The 26,382-nt window shown below is 49.1% G+C and overlaps 1 protein-coding gene across 1 annotated transcript in view; it reads left to right on the top strand.

The window, feature by feature from the left end:
• GPR156 (G protein-coupled receptor 156) overlaps positions 1–26,382 on the top strand; it is a 76,022-nt gene that overhangs the window by 11,944 nt on the left and 37,696 nt on the right. Inside the window, exons 2-4 of the mRNA XM_077293625.1 lie at positions 979–1,097; positions 1,347–1,470; positions 25,519–25,629. Coding sequence (XP_077149740.1) covers positions 979–1,097; positions 1,347–1,470; positions 25,519–25,629 — 354 coding nt within the window. The remainder of the gene's footprint in view (positions 1–978; positions 1,098–1,346; positions 1,471–25,518; positions 25,630–26,382) is intronic.

Here is a 26,382-nt window from a genome sequence, read left to right as displayed (position 1 = left end):
GTATCACACAGGAGAGGATTAGATACACGGCTCAGCAGACAGTATCACACAGGAGAGGATTAGATACACGGCTCAGCAGACAGTATCACACAGGAGAGGATTAGATACACAGCTCAGCACAGTATCACAGGATAGGATTAGATACACGGCTCAGCAGACAGTATCACACAGGATAGGATTAGATACACGGATCAGCAGTCAGTATCACACAGGAGAGGATTAGATACACAGCTCAGCAGACAGTATCACACAGGATAGGATTAGATACACAGCTCAGCAGTCAGTATCACACCACGGAGAGGGTTAGATACACGGCTCAGCAGTCAGTATCACACAGGAGAGGATTAGATACACGGCTCAGCAGTCAGTATCACACAGGATAGGATTAGATACACGGCTCAGCAGTCAGTATCACACAGGATAGGATTAGATACACGGCTCAGCAGTCAGTATCACACAGGAGAGGATTAGATACACAGCTCAGCAGTCAGTATCACACAGGAGAGGATTAGATACACAGCTCAGCAGTCAGTATCACACAGGAGAGGATTAGATACACGGCTCAGCAGTCAGTATCACACAGGAGAGGATTAGATACACGGCTCAGCAGTCAGTATCACACAGGATAGGATTAGATACACGGCTCAGCAGTCAGTATCACACAGGAGAGGATTAGATACACAGCTCAGCAGTCAGTATCACACAGGAGAGGATTAGATACACAGCTCAGCAGTCAGTATCACACAGGAGAGGATTAGATACACGGCTCAGCAGTCAGTATCACACAGGAGAGGATTAGATACACGGCTCAGCAGTCAGTATCACACAGGAGAGGATTAGATACACGGCTCAGCAGTCAGTATCACACAGGATAGGATTAGATACACGGCTCAGCAGTCAGTATCACACAGGATAGGTGCACAGATTGCATCCATACATGATTGTACCGCTCACCTTCAGCCTTTGCTTTTCTCGCAGGCTCCAGACGTGGCGCACATCTCTCTGGCGGTGCAGGGGGTGCTGGGGTCTCTTCTGACCTGCGGACTTCTGTTGTCCATCTTTTTCTTCATCTTCACCATTCGCTTCAGGAAAAATAGGTAAATAAGTGTGATCCCAATGCAACAGAGAACCTCCAGAGCTGCACTCACTATTCTGCTGTTACATCGTGTCTTATCCTCCAGTCACCTCCAGAGCTGCAGTCACAATTCTGCTGTTACATTGTTTCTTATCCCCCAGAGCTGGGGATTTGTTTCTGACAGTCTTATGTAGGAGAACTCTGAGTGCAGCTTTGGATGTGACTAGAGTGCGGTTCAGACCTCGGTGTGACTTGTGTCTCTGTGTATCAGGATAGTGAAGATGTCCAGTCCCAACCTGAACCTGGTCATCGTGTTTGGCAGCGTCTTCTCCTACATCAGCGCCTTTATGTTTTCGGCACAAGGACGCGCTGTCTCCATGGAGACCATTATCCAGGTGAGTGGGCCACGGACCCTGCACTGTCTCCCTGGTTTTCCGGATTGTTGTCGTTTTGTTGTGGATTTCCTATAAAATTTGGAAATATTTAATGATTTTTACTAAGAAGATCTTGTTCAATCCCCAATAATCACTTCCATGAGATCAACGTGTCCTAGAGACATCATCTGGTGTTATCCTCCAGTCACAGCCAGAGCTGCACTCATAATTCTGTTACATCACCTCTTATCCTCCAGTCACAGCCAGAGCTGCGCTCATAATTCTGTTACATCACCTCTTATCCTCCAGTCACAGCCAGAGCTGCACTCATAATTCTGTTACATCGTGTCTTATCCTCCAAGTCACAGCCAGAGCTGCAATCTTAATCCTGTTACATCATCTCGTATCCTCTAGTCACAGCCAGAGCTGCAGTCATAATTCTGTTACATCATCCCGTATCCTCTAGTCACAGCCAGAGCTGCAGTCACAATCTTGATGGTTACTGAGCTCACATCTCTCTGCTGCCCCTTGCTGTCACCATGTCTGTACGGAGCATTTAAAGGGATCCTGTCAGGCGAGTCATGCTGCTGAAATCACAGGCAGCGGGGATGGCCGCACTGTTGTGCACAGGTGTATTATTCAGGAACGCTCCTGCGTTTCCGAGAAACCATATTGTGAAGATCAGGAGGTTTCGGAGCATAAACCTGCAGCCCGGCTGCGATCCTGCTGCCTGAGGTTTGGGCCGCATGAATCGCCTGACACATTCCCTTTAAATGCAAAAGAAGAAACAGACAGCACCACAGCAATTGTGACAGAACAGCTTACGTGTTTATTCTGCCATCTGCAATGTTTCGGTCCTGAGACCTTTATCAAGCATAGTGAAAAGACCATATAACCACCATTATATACCATCTGACCCAACCCATCAATTAACTAGTAACCAATGGGGTAGCCATGTGCAATGTGCATTCCCTTTAAAGACCTTTAACACCACAAAGCTACTCTGTACATTAGTGGTTACACCTAATGACCCGGTGCTGATGTGTCAGTGCGTTCATGGACTCACCGTTCATCGTCTTCCTGCGCCGCTCCGGCTCTCCTCTGGCCAAGTGACCTGCAGGTAGACGACTGGGCTCAGACGGGGGCCGGGCTCAGACGGGGGCCGGGCTCAGACGGGGGCCGGGCTCAGACGGGGGCCGGGCTCAGACGGGGGCCGGGCTCAGACGGGGGCCGGGCTCAGACAGGGGCCGGGCTCAGACAGGGGCCGGGCTCAGTGGCTCTGTGCACACGGTGCGGATTTTGCTGCGGGTCCGCAGAAGCTTTCCATGTGTTGTACAGTACCATGTAAACCTATGGAAAATGCAATCCACAGTGCCCATGCTGCGGAAAAAAATGTAGCGGTTTACATTCCACAGCATGTCAATTCTTTGTGCGGATTCCGCAGCGGTTTAAATCTGGTCCATATTAGGAATCTGCACAAAAACCGCAGGTAAAATGCAGTAAATCCGCTGCGGAAAAATCCGCAGCCCTCAAAAATACGTGTGCACATATCCAGTGAGATTCAGCAGTCGCTCATTCTGCTGCTCCATAGACTTAGGCTGGCCTCACACTAGCGAGTTTTACGGACGTAAGAGCGCATAAACTACGTCCGTAAAACTCGCAAAATAAACTGCACAATTATTCTCAATGGGGCTGCTCCTATTAGCCGTATATTACGGTTCAGTATTATACGGCTTTCTACGGCCGTACAAAATCGCAGCATGCTGCGTTTGTCACCGTATTGCGCAAAAAAATCGCCAATGAAAGTCTATGGGGGCGAGAAAAATACGGATTCCACACGGACCTGCAGTGTGACTTGCGAGAAATACGCAGCGGTGTTAGTGAAAAGTCGGTAATTCAATTGCCGGCTTTTTCATTTCTCCTGCACAAACCCGACAGGATATGAGACATGATTACATACAGTAAACCATCTCATATCCCCTTTTTTTTTGCATATTCCACACTACTAATGTTAGTAGTGTGTATGTGCAAAATTTCAGCGCTGTAGCTGCTAAAATAAAGGGTTAAATGGCGGAAAAAATTGGCATGGGCTCCCGCGCAATTTTCTCCGCCAGAATGGTAAAGCCAGTGACTGAGGGCAGATATTAATAGCCTAGAGAGGGTCCATGGTTATTGGCCCCCCCGTGGCTACAAACATCTGCCCCCAGCCACCCCAGAAAAGGCACATCTGGAAGATGCGCCTATTCTGGCACTTGGCCACTCTCTTCCCACTCCCTGTAGCGGTGGGATATGGGGTAATGAAGGGTTAATGCCACCTTGCTATTGTAAGGTGACATTATGCCAGATTAATAATGGACAGGCGTCAATTATGACACCTATCCATTATTAATCCAATTGTTTGAAAGGGTTAAAAAAACACACACACATGATTTAAAAGTATTTTAATGAAATAAACACAGCGGTTGTTGTAATAATTTATTGTTCTCTCAATCCATCAGCAACACCCTCGCTTGGAAAAATAATAAACGCACAAGATACATACCTTCTGGTGAACCGTCTCGTCCCACGAAGTAATCCATCTGAAGGGGTTAACTAATATTACAGGCAGGAGCCCTGCAAATGCAGCTGTGCTCCGTGCTTGTAATCCCCGGGGAATGAATGAAATGTAGGTCATTGACCTACATTTCCTTCAGTCGCGGTGATGCGCCCCCTGCTGGATGTCCTCATATGACCTGGAGCGTGGGAAAAAGTTCCCAGGCTGCAGTTCATGAGAACATCCACCAGAGGGCGCCTCACCGCGACTGAAGGAAATGTAGGTCAATGACCTACATTTCATTCATTCGCCGGGGAATTACAAGCACGGAGCACAGCTGCATTTGCAGGGCTCCTGCCTGTAATATTAGTTAACCCCTTCAGATGGATTACTTCGTGGGACGAGACGGTTCACCAGAAGGTATGTATCTTGTGCGTTTATTATTTTTCCAAGCGAGGGTGTTCCTGATGGATTGCGAGAACAATAAATTATTACAACAACCGCTGTGTTTATTTCATTAAAATACTTTTAAATCATGTGTGTGTGTTTTTTTAACCCTTTCAAACAATTGGATTAATAATGGATAGGTGTCATAATTGACGCCTGTCCATTATTAATCTGGCGTAATGTCACCTTACAATAGCAAGGTGGCATTAACCCTTCATTACCCCATATCCCACCGCTACAGGGAGTGGGAAGAGAGTGGCCAAGTGCCAGAATAGGCGCATCTTCCAGATGTGCCTTTTCTGGGGTGGCTGGGGGCAGATGTTTTTAGCCACGGGGGGGCCAATAACCATGGACCCTCTCCTGGCTATTAATATCTGCCCTCAGTCACTGGCTTTACCATTCTGGCGGAGAAAATTGCGCGGGAGCCCACGCCAATTTTTTCCGCCATTTAACCCTTTATTTCCGCAGCTACAGCGCTGAAATTTTGCACATACACACTACTAACATTAGTAGTGTGGAATATGCAAAAAAAAGGGGGATATGAGATGGTTTACTGTATGTAAACCATGTCTCATATCATGTCGGGTTTGTGCAGGAGAAATGAAAAGCCGGCAATTGAATTACCGGCTTTTAACACATATCGCGCTGAATGAAATCTAAATACAGAATATATATATCTGTGTCTCAATGACATATATATATATATATATATATATATATATATATATATATATATATATATATATACTGTATATATGTTTTCCCGAACATTTGAGCACATAAATCCATTAGATGTCGGTTTTGCAAGCCTGCGAGAAAATCTCGCAGTACGGATGCCATACGGATTACATACGGAGGATGCCATGCGCAAAATACGCTGACACACCCTGACTACGGATCAATATTTTGGGAACATTTCTCCGTATTACGGCCGTAGTACGGACGTATAATACGTGGCGTATTGTCTTACGCCATGTGTGAGGCCGGCCTTACACTGAGGAAATCTGCTCCATGCACACAGCAGTCCCAGCAAAGAGGCGGACCGGTCACATGTGAAACCGGCCCTGGAAACCGGAAAAGATCGCTATGGGCGATTATATTAATGCACTTACACATCATTACATCATACAGCTTCTTCCCTCCAATAATTTTCAGACAAACCCTGCCAATATGCAATTTGCAGCCTGATACAATTTTCTGACTTTTTTTTTTTTTATTGTTGGAGCTTCTCCAACAGAAATATAGGCTGGATGTGAGGTCTGTGTGTCTCTCCCAGTAATATAGGCAGGATGTGAGGTCTGTGCCTCCCCCATTAATATAGGCTGGATGTGAGGTCTGTGTGTCTCTCCCAGTAATATAGGCTGGATGTGAGGTCTGTGTGTCTCTCCCAGTAATATAGGCTGGATGTGAGGTCTGTGTGTCTCTCCCAGTAATATAGGCTGGATGTGAGGTCTGTGTGTCTCTCCCAGTAATATAGGCTGGATGTGAGGTCTGTGTGTCTCTCCCAGTAATATAGGCTGGATGTGAGGTCTGTGTGTCTCCCAGTAATATAGACTGGATGTGAGATCTGTGTGTCTCTCCCAGTAATATAGGCTGGATGTGAGGTCTGTGTGTCTCTCCCAGTAATATAGGCAGGATGTGAGGTCTGTGCCTCCCCCATTAATATAGGCTGGATGTGAGGTCTGTGTGTCTCTCCCAGTAATATAGGCTGGATGTGAGATCTGTGTGTCTCTCCCAGTAATATAGGCTGGATGTGAGGTCTGTGTGTCTCTCCCAGTAATATAGGCAGGATGTGAGGTCTGTGCCTCCCCCAGTAATATAGGCTGGATGTGAGGTCTGTGTGTCTCTCCCAGTAATATAGGCTGGATGTGAGGTCTGTGTGTCTCTCCCAGTAATATAGGCTGGATGTGAGGTCTGTGTTTCTCTCCCAGTAATATAGGCTGGATGTGAGGTCTGTGTGTCTCTCTCAGTAATATAGGCTGGATGTGAGGTCTGTGTGTCTCCCAGTAATATAATCTGGATGTGAGGTCTGTGTGTCTCTCTCAGTAATATAGACTGGATGTGAGGTCTGTGTGTCTCCCAGTAATATAGGCTGGATGTGAGGTCTGTGTGTTTCTTTCAGTAATACAGGCTGGATGTGAGGTCTGTGTGTCTCTCCCAGTAATATAGGCTGGATGTGAGGTCTGTGTGTCTCCCAGTAATATAGGCTGGATGTGAGGTCTGTGTGTCTCTCCAAGTAATATAGGCTGGATGTGAGGTCTGTGTGTCTCCCAGTAATATAGACTGGATGTGAGATCTGTGTGTCTCTCCCAGTAATATAGGCTGGATGTGAGCTCTGTGTGTCTCTCCCAGTAATATAGGCAGGATGTGAGGTCTGTGCCTCCCCCATTAATATAGGCTGGATGTGAGGTCTGTGTGTCTCTCCCAGTAATATAGGCTGGATGTGAGGTCTGTGTGTCTCTCCCAGTAATATAGGCTGGATGTGAGGTCTGTGTGTCTCTCCCAGTAATATAGGCAGGATGTGAGGTCTGTGCCTCCCCCAGTAATATAGGCTGGATGTGAGGTCTGTGTGTCTCTCCCAGTAATATAGGCTGGATGTGAGGTCTGTGTGTCTCTCCCAGTAATATAGGCAGGATGTGAGATCTGTGTGTCTCTCCCAGTAATATAGGTTGGATGTGAGCTCTGTGTGTCTCTCCCAGTAATATAGGCTGGATATGAGGTATGTGTGTCTCTCCCAGTAATATACAGTTATATGAAAATGTTGGGCACCCCTATTAATCTTAAGCTTAATGTTTTCTAAAAATAGTTTTTTTTGCAACAGCTATTTCAGTTTCATATATCTAATAACTGTTGGACACAGTAATGTTTCTGCCTTGAAATGAGGTTTATTGTACTAACAGAAAATGTGCAATCTGCATTCAAACAAAATTTGACAGGTGCATAAGTATAGGCACCTCACCAGAAAAGTGACATTAATATTTAGTAGATCCTCCTTTTGCAAAAATAACAGCCTCTAGTCGCTTCCTGTAGCTTTTAATGAGTTCCTGGATCCTGGATGAAGGTATTTTTGACCATTCCTCTTTACAAAACAATTCCAGTTCAGTTAAGTTTGATGGTCGCCGAGCATGGACAGCCCTCTTCAAATGATGTTCAATGATATTCAGGTCTGGGGACTGGGATGGCCATTCCAGAACAGTGTATTTGTTCCTCTGCATGAATGCCTGAGTAGATTTGGAGCGGTGTTTTGGATCATTGTCTTGCTGAAAGATCCATCCCCTGCGTAACTTCAACTTTGTCACTGATTCATGAACATTATTGTCAAGAATCTGCTGATACTGAGAGGAATCCATGTGGAGCGCCCCCACACCGCCGCAGGGCCGAGGGGTACCCGGAGCCGGGCCTCTGAGTCTCAGTTCTGGGGTTGTCACGGTGGCTAGACCCGGTCCGTGGCCCTGTCTGTCAGTGGGGGAACGTCCAGTGCAATAAATGATGATAATGGTGCAGTTGTGGGGTGCAGGTCGCGGTAAATAATGAGGACACCAGGTTGCAGTCTCTTTACCTCTTTACTGAAGGTTTTGGAGACCTCAGTCCAGAGCGCTGTTAACTGGGCTGTCAGAGACCGGCCGGTCCAAAGGCACATCAGGGGTTCTCTTCACAGGTGGGAATCAGTGTCTACCTTCTAGCGCTGAGTGTTGTAGTTCTTCCCTGCTGAGCTCCCGGGATAGTCCTCACAACTGTTTCTGTCTGTCTCTACTGTTCGTTCTCTCCGTCCTCCAGGTGATATGGTAGGACGCACCCGTATGACGGGGTAGGCCTGGAGTTCTTCCGGGACCCTAGAGTCGCCCCTCTCCCACAGCTGCCTCCGTTGTCTGCTTAGGTGATTTGTGTGAGACAGCCAACCTATAATTGGCTGTCCGGCCGTGGTTTGCAGTGTACTTAAAGTCTCTTACTTGCTCGGCGTTCCGGCCACCGACTGTTTGCGCCTCAGAAGGATGTTGCCTCGGTCTAACAGCACGACTCCTTCTGGTCCCAATTCCTCTTTACTGTATTCCCGTTGTGCACTGGTTAGTTCTGCTCTGAGGAGTCTGCCAGGATCCCATCCCTGACAGGTCCTCTCACCAGCTCTTCCCAGCTACTTCTCCCTGTCTTCCTGTCCAACCCCCAGTTTTACCAGAGTGTGAGGAGTGGCCTACTAGATAGGACCACCCCCCCTGGTGGCCGGAGTGTGAAGTGTAGTGAGGTGTTACCTGGTCAGAGAAACTCCCTTAGTGCAATCAGACGTACCATAGCTCCCCATAGTGGCGGAGCCACAGTACTGCAACGACCAGGACTCTGGGGCGCTGCACTCCCCCCTGGTTAAATCCAGTACTCCGGGACTGGGAAAACAAGAACAACAATACATGTCAACAGGAAACACACAACATTTTGAAATAGCATAAACAATTAAACATAACAGTGCTTCCTGTCATGAATCCCCAATGGCTAGGGATAGCACAGGACAAGCAAAGTATAACAAATATCGGACGAGCTCTAGGGTGATGGAACCTGGGCTGACCGCTGCCCTACGCCTGACAAACGCAACTAGAGATAGCCAGGGAGCGTTCCTACGTTGGTTCTAGACGCCACGCACCAGCCTAAGAGCTAACTAGTACTGTAGAGAAAACAAGACCTCACTTGCCTCCAGAGGAATTAACCCCAAAAGGTATAGTTGCCCCCCACATGTATTGACGGTGAAATGAGAGGAAGGCACACACATAGAGATGATATATATAGGTCTAGCAAATTGAGGCCCGCTGTAAACTAGAAAGCAGAATGATACAAAAGGGGACTGAGCGGTCAGCAAAAAACCCTAATCAAAAAACCATCCTGAGATTACAAGAACCCATGTGCCAACTCATGGCACATGGGGAGAACCTCAGTCCACTAGAGCAACCAGCTAGCATAGAGACATTCTAAGCAAGCTGGACCAAAAACCAAACAACTGAAAATCAGCACTTAGCTTATCCTGAAAGATCTGGGAGCAGGTAGGCAGGAACCAAACAGAGCACATCTGAACACATTGATAGCCGGCAAGGGAAATGACAGAAAGGCCAGGTAAAATAGGAAACACCCAGCCTCTGATGGACAGGTGGAAACCAAAGGCTGCAACCCACCAAAGTCACCCAGTACCAGCAGTAACCACCAGAGGGAGCCCACCAACAGAATCCACAACAGCTTCCCTTTATGGGAGGTGAGAACTCTTGAACGTTGCGAAAGTTAGGTCATGCACAGTTTATGACTCTCAGTTCAGTGGTTGAAACAGCGGGGACCCCGGGTAAACAAAGGGGTCCCCCTTTTTGAAAGTTTTTGAGCAATTCACCGTCCATTACTCTATTGTCCATTTAAAAACCTGTAACAAAAAGATATGCATACAAACATTTTCAATTAAATAGCAGCCCTTATTAATACCTCCAAGTTTTGTAGCGGAGGGGAGTTTGATTCTGAGTGCTGCGTGTGGACCTCCGCAGCGCAGGGGTTGCTATTGGCCTAACAGGGCCCGCTATGCTTGCTACCGCTGGTGTAGTGCACTGTCTTCTAGCTACACTTCTAGTGAGTCTGGGTAGCACTGGCAGGTTAGGGCTCTCAGAGCTGCTGCTATCAACAGTGGGTACAACAGATTCACTGACAGCAGAGGGAGGATTTGCCAGTTCAACGGTTGGCATGGTTTCATCAGGTAAGGCTTGTTGAGGTAGCGGGGCCAGATGATCTGGTACCACCATTGGTTCTGGTGGGTCCGGCTGTTGAAACATTAGAACAGGCACCACGATGGCTTGGTTTATCTGAGTCCAGGATTGGGGAAAGTCACCAAGGATGGTATGGAACATCTTCTCCTTTTCCACCGGCGGGGAGATTTCTGGGGCCGTGCCCCTCTCTTTCAACTTATCGGGGCAGACCTTAAGGTGATCCCTGGATACCGCTGTCGAGGTCTCCCCTCTGTCCTTGCTGATGAGACAGACCTTTGTGTTGTCGAAGTCGGATGGCAGGATGGTATACGGTTCCGCTTCCCATTGGTCATCGAGCTTGTGTAATCTCCTCTTTCGTTTAAGTACTTGCTCACCAGGTGACAGGGGAATCGCAGGAGCGTGTTGGTTGTAGTCCCTTTCTTGCTTCTGCCTAGCCTGGGCGAGACTTCTCTCTACACACTCCTGTACTTCGCGGTACCTTCGCTGCCTTTCTGCATCCCAATCTGCATCCGGCGAAGTATCTTCGGGTACTAGGACCCCCATGTCCAGATCAACGGGTAACCGACTAGATCTTCCTCGCATCAGGTACGCTGGAGTACAGTTGGTGGAACTTACTGGGATGTGATTGTACATATCCACCAAGTCAGGCAACTTTGTCGGCCACAGGTTCCGTTCCTCCACGGGTAAGGTCTTCAATAAATCAATTACCACTTGGTTCATCTTCTCGCACATCCCGTTGGTTTGAGGATGGTACGGTGTGGTTTTGATCTTCTTGCACCCGTACAGTTGGCAGAATTCTTGGAACACTTCCGCTTCGAATGCAGGTCCCTGATCGGTCAGTACCTTCTCTGGGTAGCCATGGGGCCTACAAAAGTGCTGCTGGAAGGCCCTGGCGGCAGTCCTGGCCGTTAGATCCTTGACAGGCACAACCACCAAAAACCTGGAGTAGTGGTCCACGATGGTAAGGGCGTAGATATAGCCCGACCGGCTAGGTGTCAGCTTCACATGATCCAGCGCGACCAGTTCGAGCGGCCTTTTGGTGATGATAGGCCGCAGGGGAGCCCGTTGACTGTCACGGTCCTTCCTGCGCAGACTACATGGACCACACTCCCGACACCACTTCTCAATGGTTCTCTTCATGCCAATCCAATAGAACCTCCCTCGGAGCAGCTTCTCTAGCTTCCTCCATCCGAAGTGTCCGGCTCCATCATGGTAGGCTCCCAGAACCATGGGCGCATCTCGCCTGGGCACCACTATCTGCCACACCAATTCATGAGTACGTGGGTCAATGCTCCTCCTGCACAGCTTGCCATCATGGATAAACAGTTTGCTTCTCCCCTTCCACAGCTGCTGGGTTTCTTGTGGGTCATCTGGGCCAGGGTGCAACCCTGCCTGCGTCAAGAGCTCCTTCACCTGACGGACCGCGGGGTCACTATCCTGAGTTTCTGCCCATCCGTGATGGGGCAGGGGATTCAGCGTGGCATCCGGTTGGTTCTTGTGCCTATTCTTCACCTGATGAGAGTTTTGGGTGGCTTTGGGGCGATGGAATGCAGGCAGCTCCACCTCTTCAAGTGCCTCCGGGTCTTCTTCCGCTTCTGGCAAATTGGGCATTCGGGACAAGGCATCGGCATTGGCATTCTTGTGTCCTGCCCGGTACTTGATGGTGAAATTGTAGTTGGATAGCCGGGCCATCCACCGCTGCTCCAAGGCCCCTAGTTTAGCAGTATCCAGATGCGTTAGTGGATTGTTGTCCGTGAAGACGGTGAATTTCGCAGAGGCCAGGTAGTGTTTGAACCTCTCTGTCACTGCCCAGACAATGGCAAGGAATTCCAGCTTAAAGGAACTGTAGTTGTCAGGGTTCCTTTCCGTGGGACGAAGTTTCCGGCTGGCGTAAGCGATCACCCTCTCTTTGCCTTCCTGGACCTGGGACAGCACGGCTCCTAATCCCACATTGCTGGCATCTGTGTACAGCACAAACGGTTGGTCGTATTCGGGGTAAGCCAGTACCTCTTCTCCCGTCAGTGCCGACTTCAAACAGGTGAAGGATTCCTCCAGCTCTTCGTTCCAGTCAAAGGGGGTGTTCCTCCCCTTGGTCTTCTTTGGTTGGCCCACCAACAGGTTTTGCAAGGGTGCGGCCTTCTTGGTGAAGTCCTTAATGAACCTCCGGTAATAGCCTACCAGCCCGAGGAACTGCCGGACTTCGTGGAGGTCACTGGGCTTTGGCCAGTCCTTGATCACTGTGACCTTGTCGGGGTCTGGGGCCACTCCTTCAGCGCTCACCACATGGCCCAGGTACTGCACTTTAGGTTTCAGCAGATGACACTTGGACGGTTTCACCTTTAAGCCGAAGTTAGATAGGGCTTCAAACACCTCGGCCAGGTGCTTCAGATGGTCTTCGTAGGTCTTAGAGAAGACAATGACATCATCCAAATACAGCAGCACGGTTTCAAAGTTCATGTGTCCCAGGCAGCACTCCATCATCCTCTGGAACGTCCCGGGAGCATTGCACAATCCGAAGGGCATGTAGTTGAACTCACAGAGACCCATTGGTGTCGTGAAGGCCGTCTTCTCTTTGTCCGCCTCCGCTACAGGAACCTGCCAGTACCCACTGGTGAGATCTAAGGTAGAGAAGTAGTTAGCAGATTTTAAGGAAGCCAGAGACTCCTCCTGGGCAGTGGGTATGCGCCCTTATGTGTAATGCGATTCAACTGCCTGTAATCAACACACATCCTCATTGTACCATCTTTCTTTTTAACAAGGACTAACGGAGCTGCCCAGGGGCTACAGCTGTCTCTCACCACCCCAGCCTCCTTCATTTCCCGCAACATGTCCTTGGCACACTGGTAATGAGCCCCCAGCTCAGGGCGATATCTCTCCTTTATGGGTCGGTGATCTCCCGTGGGGTTGTGATGTTGGATCCCTTTCACCTGCCCAAAATCTAAGGGGTGTTTGCTGAATACCTGCTCGTACTCGTGTACCACCCTGTAAGCCCCCTGTTTTTGATGGGATGGGGTAGAGTCAGTGCCCACATGCAATTCCCGACACCAGTCTTTCGAGGGCTCTGCAGAACCTTTGTTCTCCGCCACGTTTGACGGGCCCAAGGGTTCAGGTGTCTGTATCACATTATTATTGACAGTGAACAGTTTGGCGAGTGTGGTATACTTGGTGAGGTGAACCTCTTCCTCCCCACAATTGAGGACACGTACGGGCACCCTCCCCTGGCGGACGTCGACCACCCCCCGGGCTGTCAGAACAGTAGGCCTATTGTCTGAATATACGGGTTCTACCAAGGCCTGGTAGTCCTTACCCCTGAGGCCTATGGCTGCCCGACACCATATTAACATCTCACTCCTGGGGGGTATCGCGATGGGGTTTGAATCACTCACAGTGACACGACCAATCTCACCACCAGTCAGCTCTACCTGCTGTCTCTGCATCAGAGCTTTGATTTCCTTCTGCAGGGCACGTTGCTCACTGTGGCCAGCGGTTTCTGCCACCTGTTGCAACAAAACAATAACTTCTGCAAGACAATTTTCTATAACATTAGTACCAAGAGTCATCATGGGATTACATTCTCGACGATCAATATCAACAATCACAATCCCTTGGGCTTTCAATTCCACCCGCCCCACCTTGATGGTGACCTCCTTATACCCCACTTGTGGCAACGGCTGACCATTACTGGCTATTATGGTGAAATCATCGTCAGGGCCACGAGTAATATCAGCGTCCTCCCAATACCGTTTATAAAGCACGTAAGGTATAGTCGTCACCTGAGAACCGGTGTCCAGCAAAGCGTTCAAGGGGATCCCATCAATCACTACAGGGAGAACTGGTCGTCCTCCAATATACTTGGTTCTCCAATGCTGCGGGCCGGATCGTCCTACTCCTGGGGGTTGGCCCTTTGCCCCAGGGGTTGCTCGTTTAAAGGACAGTACCTTGCAAGGTGGCCCACCTGGTGACAGCGGCAGATGGGTCGTCCATCCTGGTGGAAGCGATCGTCGGGCCGGCTCCTGGTCGGCGGAGTCCTCCTCTGTCGCATCCAAGGGACATCCTCCGGGCTGGAAGCCAACTGGATCTTCTCTTTGGGGGCCTCCTGTAGGGACTGCACCGTCCGGGCCAGGGCAGCAACGCTCTTGGTTAGCTCTTGCATCTGGAGACTGAGTCCTGCAGGGGAGTCGTCCTCGAAGCTCTGGGCGTCGGCCTCCGCGGCAACTGGGGTGTCCGATGCCACCTCCTGGTGGTATGTGAGAGCGGGGCGCCTGGGTGGTATTGCGCGGTTGGGCTGTCGCTCCTGCAATGCCTGGATAGCTTTATCTTTGAATTGCGCAAAAGTCAAGTCTGGATTTTGCATGGCCAGGAAGTGCAATTGGCCCCGCTGGTGACTGCACAGGAGCCCCTCAATGAACCGCTCCTTCAGAAGTTTATCCTCATCTTGCATGCTGCCGGGGTCACTCTGCTTAATGGCCCGCATCGCCTCTTGGAGATTAAGGGCGTAATCCCGTAAGCTATCCTGCGGCCTTTGTTTGCATCCATAGAAAGTCAGTTTAATTTCTGTAGCAGTGCGAGTATCGAAGGTGGCCTTAAGCTTTGCAAAAATCTGTTGCACAGTTCCCTTATCCTCGGCGGGCCAGGACTTCAATTCTCTCAGAGCCGCCCCAAAGAGTTGGCCGGTTATCATATGAACCTTCTGAGGCTCTGTCAGGGGATAGAACTCGAGCAGGCTGCAGAGCCCTTCCTTAAAGTCAGTGAATGTATGCGACTCCCCGGAGTATCGCGGAAGCCAGGCCGCTCCGGGCAGGTACGGCATAGAGAAGGGCATTATGGCTTTTGTGTTAGCGGCAGCGTCCGACTGACTGCTGGGGGCAGCAGGTTCTGCGGCAACCGGTGGTGGTATTAGGGCCGCGGCTTCGCCCGCTGCGGGGACCGGAGCTGCCCCTGCGTCCGCGGCTGCGGCCGCCACCTCCTCTCCTCCCGACTCGGACATGGCTGTCCCTTCCTCCCACTAACCTGCTGGAGGTCGGAGTTCCTCTTCCGGGATTGGCGCCTTACCGCGCTTTCCGTTCCGCGCTTCTTTTGGCTGGTTCCGCCCACGTAGCTAAGGCTCCTCCCTCCGTGCGCGGCAATGGCGAATTTTGGCGGTAAATGGCGATACACAGTCCAAGCACAATAAATCACAGTTCCAAGGCACACATGACCTGATTCTTCAGGCTTAAGTAGATCCTGTTCGTGACGCCAAGTTGGAGCGCCCCCACACCGCCGCAGGGCCGAGGGGTACCCGGAGCCGGGCCTCTGAGTCTCAGTTCTGGGGTTGTCACGGTGGCTAGACCCGGTCCGTGGCCCTGTCTGTCAGTGGGGGAACGTCCAGTGCAATAAATGATGATAATGGTGCAGTTGTGGGGTGCAGGTCGCGGTAAATAATGAGGACACCAGGTTGCAGTCTCTTTACCTCTTTACTGAAGGTTTTGGAGACCTCAGTCCAGAGCGCTGTTAACTGGGCTGTCAGAGACCGGCCGGTCCAAAGGCACATCAGGGGTTCTCTTCACAGGTGGGAATCAGTGTCTACCTTCTAGCGCTGAGTGTTGTAGTTCTTCCCTGCTGAGCTCCCGGGATAGTCCTCACAACTGTTTCTGTCTGTCTCTACTGTTCGTTCTCTCCGTCCTCCAGGTGATATGGTAGGACGCACCCGTATGACGGGGTAGGCCTGGAGTTCTTCCGGGACCCTAGAGTCGCCCCTCTCCCACAGCTGCCTCCGTTGTCTGCTTAGGTGTTAAGTGAGACAGCCAACCTGTAATTAGCTGTCCGGCCGTGGTTTGCAGTGTACTTAAAGTCTCTTACTTGCTCGGCGTTCCGGCCACCGACTGTTTGCGCCTCAGAAGGATGTTGCCTCGGTCTAACAGCACGACTCCTTCTGGTTCTAATTCCTCTTTACTGTATTCCCGTTGTGCACTGGTTAGTTCTGCTCTGAGGAGTCTGCCAGGATCCCATCCCTGACAGGTCCTCTCACTAGCTCTTCCCAATTACTTCTCCCTGTCTTCCTGTCCAACCCCCAGTTTTACCAGAGTGTGAGGAGTGGCCTACTAGATAGGACCACCCCCCCTGGTGGCCGGAGTGTGAAGTGTAGTGAGGTGTTACCTGGTCAGAGAAACTCCCTTAGTGCAATCAGACGTACCATAGCTCCCCATAGTGGCGGAGCCACAGTACTGCAACGACCAGGACTCTGGGGCGCTGCACATGCATCCCTCAACTTTAACAAGATTCCCGGTGCCGGCATTGGCCACACAGCCCCAAAGCATGATGGAACCTCCACCAAATTTTACTGTGGGTAGCAAGTGTTTTTCTTGGAATGCTGTGTTTTCTTGCCGCCATGCATAACACCTTTTTGTATGACCAAACAACTCAATCTTGGTTTCATTAGTCCACAGGACCTTCTTCCAAAAAGAAATTGCCTTCTCCAAATGTGCTTTTCCATACCTCAGCCGACTCTGTTTGTGGCGTGCTTGCAGAAACGGCTTCTTTCGCATCACTCTCCCATACAGCGTCTCCTTGTGCAAAGTGCGTTGTATAGTTGACCGATGCACAGTGACACCATCTGCAGCAAGTTGATGCTGCAGCTCTCTGGAGGTGGCCTGAGGATTGTCCTTGACTGATCTCACCATTCTTCTTCTCTGCCTTTCTGATGTTTTTCTTGGCCTGCCACTTCTGGCCTTAACAAGAACTGTACCTGTGTTCTTCCATTTCCTTACTATGTTCCTCACAGTGGAAATTGACAGGTTAAACCTCTGAGACAGCTTTTTGTATCCTTTCCCTGAAGGACTATGTTGAATAATCTTTGTTTTCAGATCATTTGACAGTTGTTTTGAGGAGCCAATGATGCCACTCTTCAGAGGAGATTCAAACAGGAGAACAACTTGCAAGTGGCCACTTTAAGTAGCTTTTCTCATGATTGCATACACCTGGCTATGAAGTTCAAAGCTCAATGAGGTTACAAAACCCAAAAAAAGTGCTTTAGTAAGTCAGTAAAAAGTAGGTAGGAGCTTTTAAAACAAGAAAATGATAAGGGTGCCCATACTTATGCACCTGTCAAATTTTGTTTGAATGCAGATTGCACATTTTCTGTTAGTACAATAAAACTCATTTCAAGGCAGAAACATTACTGTGTCCAACAGTTATTAGATATATGAAACTGAAATAGCTGTTGCAAAAAAAAACAATTTTTTATAAAACATTAAGCTTAAGATTAATAGGGGTGCCCAAACTTTTTCATATAACTGTAGGTTGGATGTGAGGTCTGTGTGTCTCTCCCAGTAATATAGGCTGGATGTGAGGTCTGTGTGTCTCTCCCAGTAATATAGGCTGGATGTGAGGTCTGTGTGTCTCTCCCAGTAATATAGGCTGGATGTGAGGTCTGTGTGTCTCCCAGTAATATAGGCAGGATGTGAGCTCTGTGTCTCTCCCAGTAATATAGACTGGATGTGAGCTCTGTGTGTCTCTCCCAGTAATATAGGCTGGATGTGAGGTCTGTGTGTGTCTCTCCGAGTAATATAGGCTGTATGTGAGCTGTGTGTCTCCCCCAGTAATATAGGCTGGATGTGAGGTCTGTGTGTCTCTCCCAGTAATATAGGCTGGATGTGAGGTCTGTGTGTCTCTCCCAGTAATATAGGCTGGATGTGAAATCTGCGTGTCTCTCCCAGTAATATAGGCTGGATGTGAGGTCCATATGTCTCTCCCAGTTATATAGGCTGGATGTGAGGTCTGTGTGTCTCCCAGTAATATAATCTGGATGTGAGGTCTGTGTGTCTCTCCTAGTAATATAGGCTGGATGTGAGCTCTGTGTGTCTCCCAGTAATATAGGCTGGATGTGAGGTCAGTGTGTCTCTCCCAGTAATATAGGCTGGATGTGAGGTCTGTGTGTCTCTCCCAGTAATATCAGTAATATAGGCTGGATGTGAGGTCTGTGTGTCTCTTCCAGTAATATAGGCTGGATGTGAGGTCTGTCTGTCTCCCAGTAATAAAGACTGGATGTGAAGTCTGTGTGTCTCCCAGTAATATAGGCTGGATGTGAGGTCTGTGTGTCTCCCAGTAATATAGACTGGATGTGAGGTCTGTGTGTCTCCCAGTAATATAGACTGGATGTGAAGTCTGTGTGTCTCCCAGTAATATAGGCTGGATGTGAGCTCTGTGTGTCTCTCCCTGCAGCCTCTCGCTTTCAGTCATCAGGGTGATTACAATCACCGTTCACTACATAGTGCGCTGCAATCACTCCCCTAAACGTTGACTGACATCCTGCTCTGCACACACACCACAAAGCACTATCACATATCAAAGTGCTAGAGAGTGATCAAAGCGCGCTCCCTGTGTAGAGATTGGGGACTGTAACCGCCCCTGCACCGCTGTCACGGGAGACCTAGGTAGGAAAGAGCTAATAACCCGGGCCCCTGCGATTTCCCTCAGACTAGGGAAATCCTGACTGACCCTCTCCCAGAGTTTACACTGATGGTGTGCATGTCTAGGCCTCGACCCTCGCCCTGTCTCCTGTTTCAACCCTAGGCTGAAACCACCACCCACCACCCAGTGAAGAGATAATACACCAATACCCACAGTTAGCACAGACAAGGATAACGGAAAAATAAGCACCACGCCGCAGTCACTCAGGAATACACTATAAATGCAAAGGGCAAGGTGAGGTTTGTGTGTCTCCCAGTAATATAGGCAGGATGTGAGCTCTGTGTCTCTCCCAGTAATATAGACTGGATGTGAGCTCTGTGTGTCTCTCCCAGTAATATAGGCTGGATGTGAGGTCTGTGTGTGTCTCTCCGAGTAATATAGGCTGTATGTGAGCTGTGTGTCTCCCCCAGTAATATAGGCTGGATGTGAGCTCTGTGTGTCTCTCCCAGTAATATAGGCTGGATGTGAGGTCTGTGTGTCTCTCCCAGTAATATAGGCTGGATGTGAGGTCCATATGTCTCTCCCAGTTATATAGGCTGGATGTGAGGTCTGTGTGTCTCCCAGTAATATAATCTGGATGTGAGGTCTGTGTGTCTCTCCTAGTAATATAGGCTGGATGTGAGCTCTGTGTGTCTCCCAGTAATATAGGCTGGATGTGAGGTCAGTGTGTCTCTCCCAGTAATATAGGCTGGATGTGAGGTCTGTGTGTCTCTCCCAGTAATATCAGTAATATAGGCTGGATGTGAGGTCTGTGTGTCTCTTCCAGTAATATAGGCTGGATGTGAGCTCTGTGTCTCCCAGTAATATAGGCTGGATGTGAGGTCTGTGTGTCTCTCCAAGTAATATAGGCTGGATGTGAGGTCTGTCTGTCTCCCAGTAATAAAGACTGGATGTGAAGTCTGTGTGTCTCCCAGTAATATAGGCTGGATGTGAGGTCTGTGTGTCTCCCAGTAATATAGACTGGATGTGAGGTCTGTGTGTCTCCCAGTAATATAGACTGGATGTGAAGTCTGTGTGTCTCCCAGTAATATAGGCTGGATGTGAGCTCTGTGTGTCTCTCCCTGCAGCCTCTCGCTTTCAGTCATCAGGGTGATTACAATCACCGTTCACTACATGGTGCGCTGCAATCACTCCCCTAAACGTTGACTGACATCCTGCTCTGCACACACCCCACAAAGCACTATCACATATCAAAGTGCTAGAGAGTGATCAAAGCGCGCTCCCTGTGTAGAGATTGGGGACTGTAACCGCCCCTGCACCGCTGTCACGGGAGACCTAGGTAGGAAAGAGCTAATAACCCGGGCCCCTGCGATTTCCCTCAGACTAGGGAAATCCTGACTGACCCTCTCCCAGAGTTTACACTGATGGTGTGCATGTCTAGGCCTCGACCCTCGCCCTGTCTCCTGTTTCAACCCTAGGCTGAAACCACCACCCACCACCCAGTGAAGAGATAATACACCAATACCCACAGTTAGCACAGACAAGGATAACGGAAAAATAAGCACCACGCCGCAGTCACTCAGGAATACACTATAAATGCAAAGGGCAAAACAAATACAAATATGGGAAGGAGCAAATAAGACAAAGGGAAATACACCACCAGCAACGATACTCCAACTCCTAGCTCACCACTCCAGACCGAGATAACAACGCACAAGACAGAAGCTATAATCGGTGACGCCCAATGTTCAGGAGAACTATTTAAAGGCAATGGGCATGGCCCAGCTTCCAATCCGAGCATTAGGTAAATTAACCCTGGACCAGCTAGATAAAATCTAGCCGACGCCAATGAGCACATAGTGGTCAAAAGCGGAATTACCGCTGTCTGTCGAACGACCTGGTCTGAACAGCATCCGACATGACAGTACCCCGCCTTCTACGAGGGACCCCAGGGCCCTCACGGCTTATAGGACCCGGCTTGTCCGGATGGCGGCGGTGAAACAACCTGACCAGCCGATCCGCATGAACGTCCGAGGCTGGTACCCAGGACCTCTCCTCAGGCCCATAACCACGCCAGTGTACCAACTACTGTAAAGTGCGGCGCACTACACGAGAGTCAATCACCCTGGAGACTTCAAATTCCAAATTACCATCCACCAAGACTGGAGAAGGCATTGGTGTCGTGTCCACAAGACCCACCACCTTCTTTAACAACGATCTGTGGAACACGTGTATTTTATACAACGTAGGAAGCTCCAATCGGTACGCTACTGGGTTAATGACGGCGGTGACCCTAAATGGACCAATAAACCGTGGACCCAATTTAAGGGATGGTATTTTGAGTCTTATGCTTTTTGTGGATAACCACACCCAGTCATCCACACCCAGGTCCGGACCTGGCACACGTCCACTGTCAGCCACACGTTTGTACCTAGCACCCACACTCAGCAAGCGCTGTTTAACTCTCCTCCAGACTGATGACAATTGTGCTCCTAACTGGTCCTCCTCCGGAACGCCGGAAGAGCCCCTCTGACTCAAAGTGCAAAATTGAGGATGAAGCCCATAAACACAAAAAAACGGAGACTCCCCAGACGACTCCTGGCGGTGATTATTGATGGCAAACTCAGCCAAAGGAAGGAACTTCGACCACTCCTCCTGATTATCAGAAACAAAGCAGCGTAAGTACTGCTCCAAATTTTGGTTCATACGCTCGGTCTAACCATTTGACTGAGGATGAAACGCCGAAGAATGAGACAACTTGATCCCCAGCCGTGAACAAAATGCTTTCCAAAATTTTGCCACAAACTGAGACCCCCTATCAGAAACGATGTCAGACGGAACCCCATGAAGTCTGACCACCTCCTGCACAAATACCTGAGCCAGAGTCTTAGCGTTAGGCAACGAAGGCAAAGACACAAAGTGCGACATTTTTGAGAACCGATCAACAATCACCAAGATGACCGTGTTCCCAGCTGAGGAGGGCAAGTCAGTGATAAAATCCATGGAGATCTCCGTCCAAGGCTTACTAGGTACCTCAAGAGGAAGTAGTGTGCCAACAGGATGGGAGCGGGGCATCTTAGCCCTAGCGCACGTGGTACAAGCTGACACGTATGAGACCACGTCCTGTCGGATCTTGGGCCACCAAAACCGACGTGACACCAACTCCAAGGTACCTCTAACCCCTGGATGGCCAGCCAGGATGGTATCATGATGCTCCGCCAAAACCTTTAAGCGGAGATGAAGCGGTACAAACGTTTTGTTGATGGGAAGCTCAGATGGTACCTCCTCCTGAGCCTCGGCAATCTCCGCCTCAACCTCGGTAGTGAGAGCCGAAACCACAACACCCTTTTGGAGGATGGGTACTGGATCCTCCCGAGGTTCTCCCCCCGGAAAACACCTGGACAAAGCATCCGTCTTAGTGTTTTTAGAACCAGGTCTGTAAGTGACAACAAAGTTGAACCGCGTGAAAAACAATGCCCAGCGAGCCTGCCTGGGGGACAGACGCTTGGCAGACTCCAAATACAGCAAATTCTTATGGTCGGTAATAACAGTTACCTGATGAACCGACCCCTCCAAGAAGTGTCGCCATTCCTCAAAGGCCAAATTGATTGCCAACAACTCCCTGTTGCCGATATCGTAGTTACGTTCGGCGGACGACAGTTTCTTGGAAAAATAGGCGCATGGACGTAAACCGCTCAAGGATGAGCCTTGAGATAGTACCGCCCCCACACCAACCTCAGACGCATCGACTTCTACGACAAAGGGTTTCGATACGTCTGGCTGCACAAGAATGGGGGCTGAAACAAAACTGTTCTTAAGAAATTCAAATGCGCGCACAGCAGCCTCAGGCCAAACGGAGAAATTGGTACCCTTTTTAGTCATGTCAGTTAGCGGTTTAGCAATGATGGAAAAATCCTTGATAAATTTCCTATAGTAGTTAGAAAACCCAAGGAACCGCTGAAGTGCTTTTAGGTTATCAGGCCGTTCCCAATGCAGCACTGCTTGCACCTTAGCGGCGTCCATTTTAAAACCAGAAGCAGACACAATATAACCCAAGAAAGGCAACTCTTGAACAGAAAATACACATTTCTCAAGTTTAGCATACAGCTTATTCTCTCTGAGAAGCTGTAACACCTGCCTGACATGATCTAAATGAGTATCACGGTCGCAAGAATATATGAGAATGTCATCTAGGTACACCATAACGAATTTCCCCAAAACATGTGAGAACACATCATTAATGAAATGTTGGAACACTGCAGGTGCGTTAGTCAACCCAAAAGGCATCACCAAATTTTCAAAATGACCCTCAGGGGTATTAAAAGCCGTCTTCCACTCATCACCTTGACGGACTCTTATGAGGTTGTACGCCCCCCTGAGGTCAAGCTTGGTAAACCACTTAGCACCTGCCACCTGGTTGAACAAATCTGGTATCAGAGGCATAGGGTACGGATCACGAACCGTAATCTGGTTCAACTCCCTGAAATCCAAACAGGGGCGTAATCCGCCATCTTTCTTCTTCACGAAGAAGAACCCTGCTGCCACTGGTGAGGATGACGGCCTGATGTGCCCTTTGCTCAAACTGTCAGCAATGTAATCCTTTAGCGCTTGTCTCTCCGGACCGGAGATGTTAAACATCCTTGCTTTTGGCAATTTGGCCCCTGGTTTAAACCTGATAGTACAGTCATAGGAGCGATGTGGCGGCAACTCTGAGCAACCCTTCTCAGAGAACACATCCACAAAATCCAGAAGTGACTCAGGAACGCTTGAAGTCACAGCAGACACACATGTGGCCAGGCAATTCTCCTGGCAGAATTCGCTCCACTGAATTATGTCCTGAGTTTTCCAGTCTATCTCCGGGTTGTGTGTAGACAACCATGGAAAACCCAGAACCAATGGTGCTGGAAGACTCTTGAGCACCTTACATGTAACCTGCTCAAAATGAAGAACCCCAATGTGGAGTTTAACCTCAGCCACAAACTCAGTAATCTCCCCCTGTGGGAGAGGAGCAGAATTGATGGTGACCACGCGAATAGGATGAGGCAATTTTTCGATCCTAAAACCAGCAGTGCGCGCAAACTCCTCATCAATGAGATTTGTGGCAGAACCACTATCCACAAAAACAGTGATTGGCAGCTCTCTGCCAGCAACAACAACTTTGGCAGGGAGCATGCACTGAGAAACCACCATGGAGGATATACATAAGCTCAGATTGGACTCCTCCACACCCTCTGAGCTCAGAAGTTTTCCGCCGTTGCGTTTTTCTTTGACAGCAGAGGACAGATATTAATAAAATGACCAGTTTTACCGCAGTAAAAACAGGCTCTCTGCTTCCTGAGCTCAGGGGCTTGATGCTTAACATGTGATACCCCTGCGATTTGCATAGGTTCCGTGGGCTCACCTGCAGCAACCTCACGTGAACCTAAACCTTCTCCCACAGGCGGCGTCTTATGATCCCCCTGACGCAAACGGCGATCAATGCGGACAACAAGACTCATAGCGGAATCTAGTGAAGCAGTAGTCTCGTACATCAGGAGGCCTATTAGAAACTCCGTGAATAAAGTGACTCCGCAGCGCGGGATCATTCCACTGTGTGTCGACCGCCCAGAGGCGAAATTCAGAACAGTAATCCTCTGCAACACGCTCCCCCTGGCAAATTGTGCGTATCTTAGATTCTGCTAGAGCCATTCTGTCTGGATCGTCGTAAATGTGTCCTAGACCAGAAAAGAAACTCTCCACAGAGTTAAATGTAGCAGAATCAGACGCCAAAGAAAACGCCCATGCTTGGGGATCCCCGCTTAATAATGACAACACCAGGCCCACACGCTGAGCCTCATTACCGGAGGAGATCGGGCGCATACGGAAATACAGTTTGCAAGCTTCACGAAAAGAAACAAATTTACTGCGTTCCCCAGCAAATTTTTCAGGCAAAGGAAACTTAGGCTCAGCAACTTTACCTGTAACTCCGGCTTGCACATTAGATACTGCTAGTCCCTGTTGCTGCACTGCCCCCCTCAACTCAGTGACCTGTAGGGACAGCGCCTCCAACTGGCGGGTTATGGAAATCATGGGATCCATGGAAATAATGTTGGCCGATTATAATGTCACGGGAGACCTAGGTAGGAAAGAGCTAATAACCCGGGCCCCTGCGATTTCCCTCAGACTAGGGAAACCCTGACTGACCCTCTCCCAGAGTTTACACTGATGGTGTGCATGTCTGGGCCTCCACCCTCGCCCTATCTCCTGTTTCAACCCTAGACTGAAACCACTACCCACCACCCAGTGAAGAGATCACACTCCAATACCCACAGTTAGCACAGACAAGGATAACGGAAAAATAAGCACCACGCCGCAGTCACTCAGGAATACACTATAAATGCAAAGGGCAAAACAAATACAAATATGGGAAGGAGAAAATAAGACAAAGGGAAATACACCACCAGATACGATACTCCAACTACTTAGCTCACCACTCCAGACCGAGATAACAACGCACAAGACAGAAGCTATAATCGGCGATGCCCAATGTTCAGGAGAACTATTTAAAGGCAGTGGGCGTGGCCCAGCTTCCAATCCGAGCACCAGGTAAATTAACCCCGGACCAGCTAGATAAAATCTAGCCGACGCCAATGAGCGCATAGTGGACAAAAGCGGAATTACCGCTGTCTGTCGGACGACCTGGTCTGAACAGCGTCCGACATGACAACCGCCCCAATAACTGTATGTGAGCGGCTGCAGGGGGGATAGAAGTTCATTTTCTTCCAGTAGCCGCTATTACAATATGGCAGGAAGGATTAACTCTATTGTCCTGCAGATGAACAATATATCTGTAAATGCTTCTGGACAGGTTCCCTTTAATGCTGACTTGCACTGCAGTATTTATTTTTAATATACATCGATATAACCTACAATATTTGACCCTCAGCCTACTAGAGTCACTGTCATTAATTGCGGAAAGTTGTTTTTTTCTGCTCCCAGGCCAGAGTCAGTCTTCTGTATATTGGCCTCAGTCTGGTGTTTGGGCCTCTGCTGGGGAAGAGCTGGAGACTTTATCGAGTGTTTACTCATCGAGTTCCAGATAAACGAGTGGTGAGTAATACAAGGGCCACCATAACTGATACTGACTGTATAACCAGGCTCCAGTCATGTCCGATTTATCCTGTATTATACTCCAGAGCTGCACTCACTATTCTGCTGGTGCAGTCACTGTGTACATACATTACATTACTGATCCTGAGTTACCTCCTGTATTATACTCCAGAGCTGCACTCACTATTCTGCTGGTGCAGTCACTGTGTACATACATTACATTACTGATCCTGAGTTACATCCTGTATTATACTCCAGAGCTGCACTCACTATTCTGCTGGTGCAGTCACTGTGTACATACATTACATTACTGATCCTGAGTTACCTCCTGTATTATACTCCAGAGCTGCACTCACTATTCTGCTGGTGCAGTCACTGTGTACATACATTACATTACTGATCCTGAGTTACATCCTGTATTATACTCCAGAGCTGCACTCACTATTCTGCTTGTGCAGACACTGTGTACATACATTACATTACTGATCCTGAGTTACATCCTGTATTATACTCCAGAGCTGCACTCACTATTCTGCTGGTGCAGTCACTGTGTACATACATTACATTACTGATCCTGGGTTACATCCTGTATTATACTCCAGAGCTGCACTCACTATTCTGCTGGTGCAGTCACTGTGTACATAGATTACATTACTGATCCTGGGTTACATCCTGTATTATACTCCAGAGCTGCACTCACTATTCTGCTGGTGCAGTCACTGTGTACATAGATTACATTACTGATCCTGAGTT

Source organism: Ranitomeya variabilis, chromosome 3 (assembly GCF_051348905.1).
Source record: "Ranitomeya variabilis isolate aRanVar5 chromosome 3, aRanVar5.hap1, whole genome shotgun sequence".
NCBI classification, from domain to species: domain Eukaryota; kingdom Metazoa; phylum Chordata; class Amphibia; order Anura; family Dendrobatidae; genus Ranitomeya; species Ranitomeya variabilis.
The sequence above is the reverse complement of the archived record's forward strand: the minus strand, read 5'-3'. Positions and strand labels throughout refer to the sequence as shown.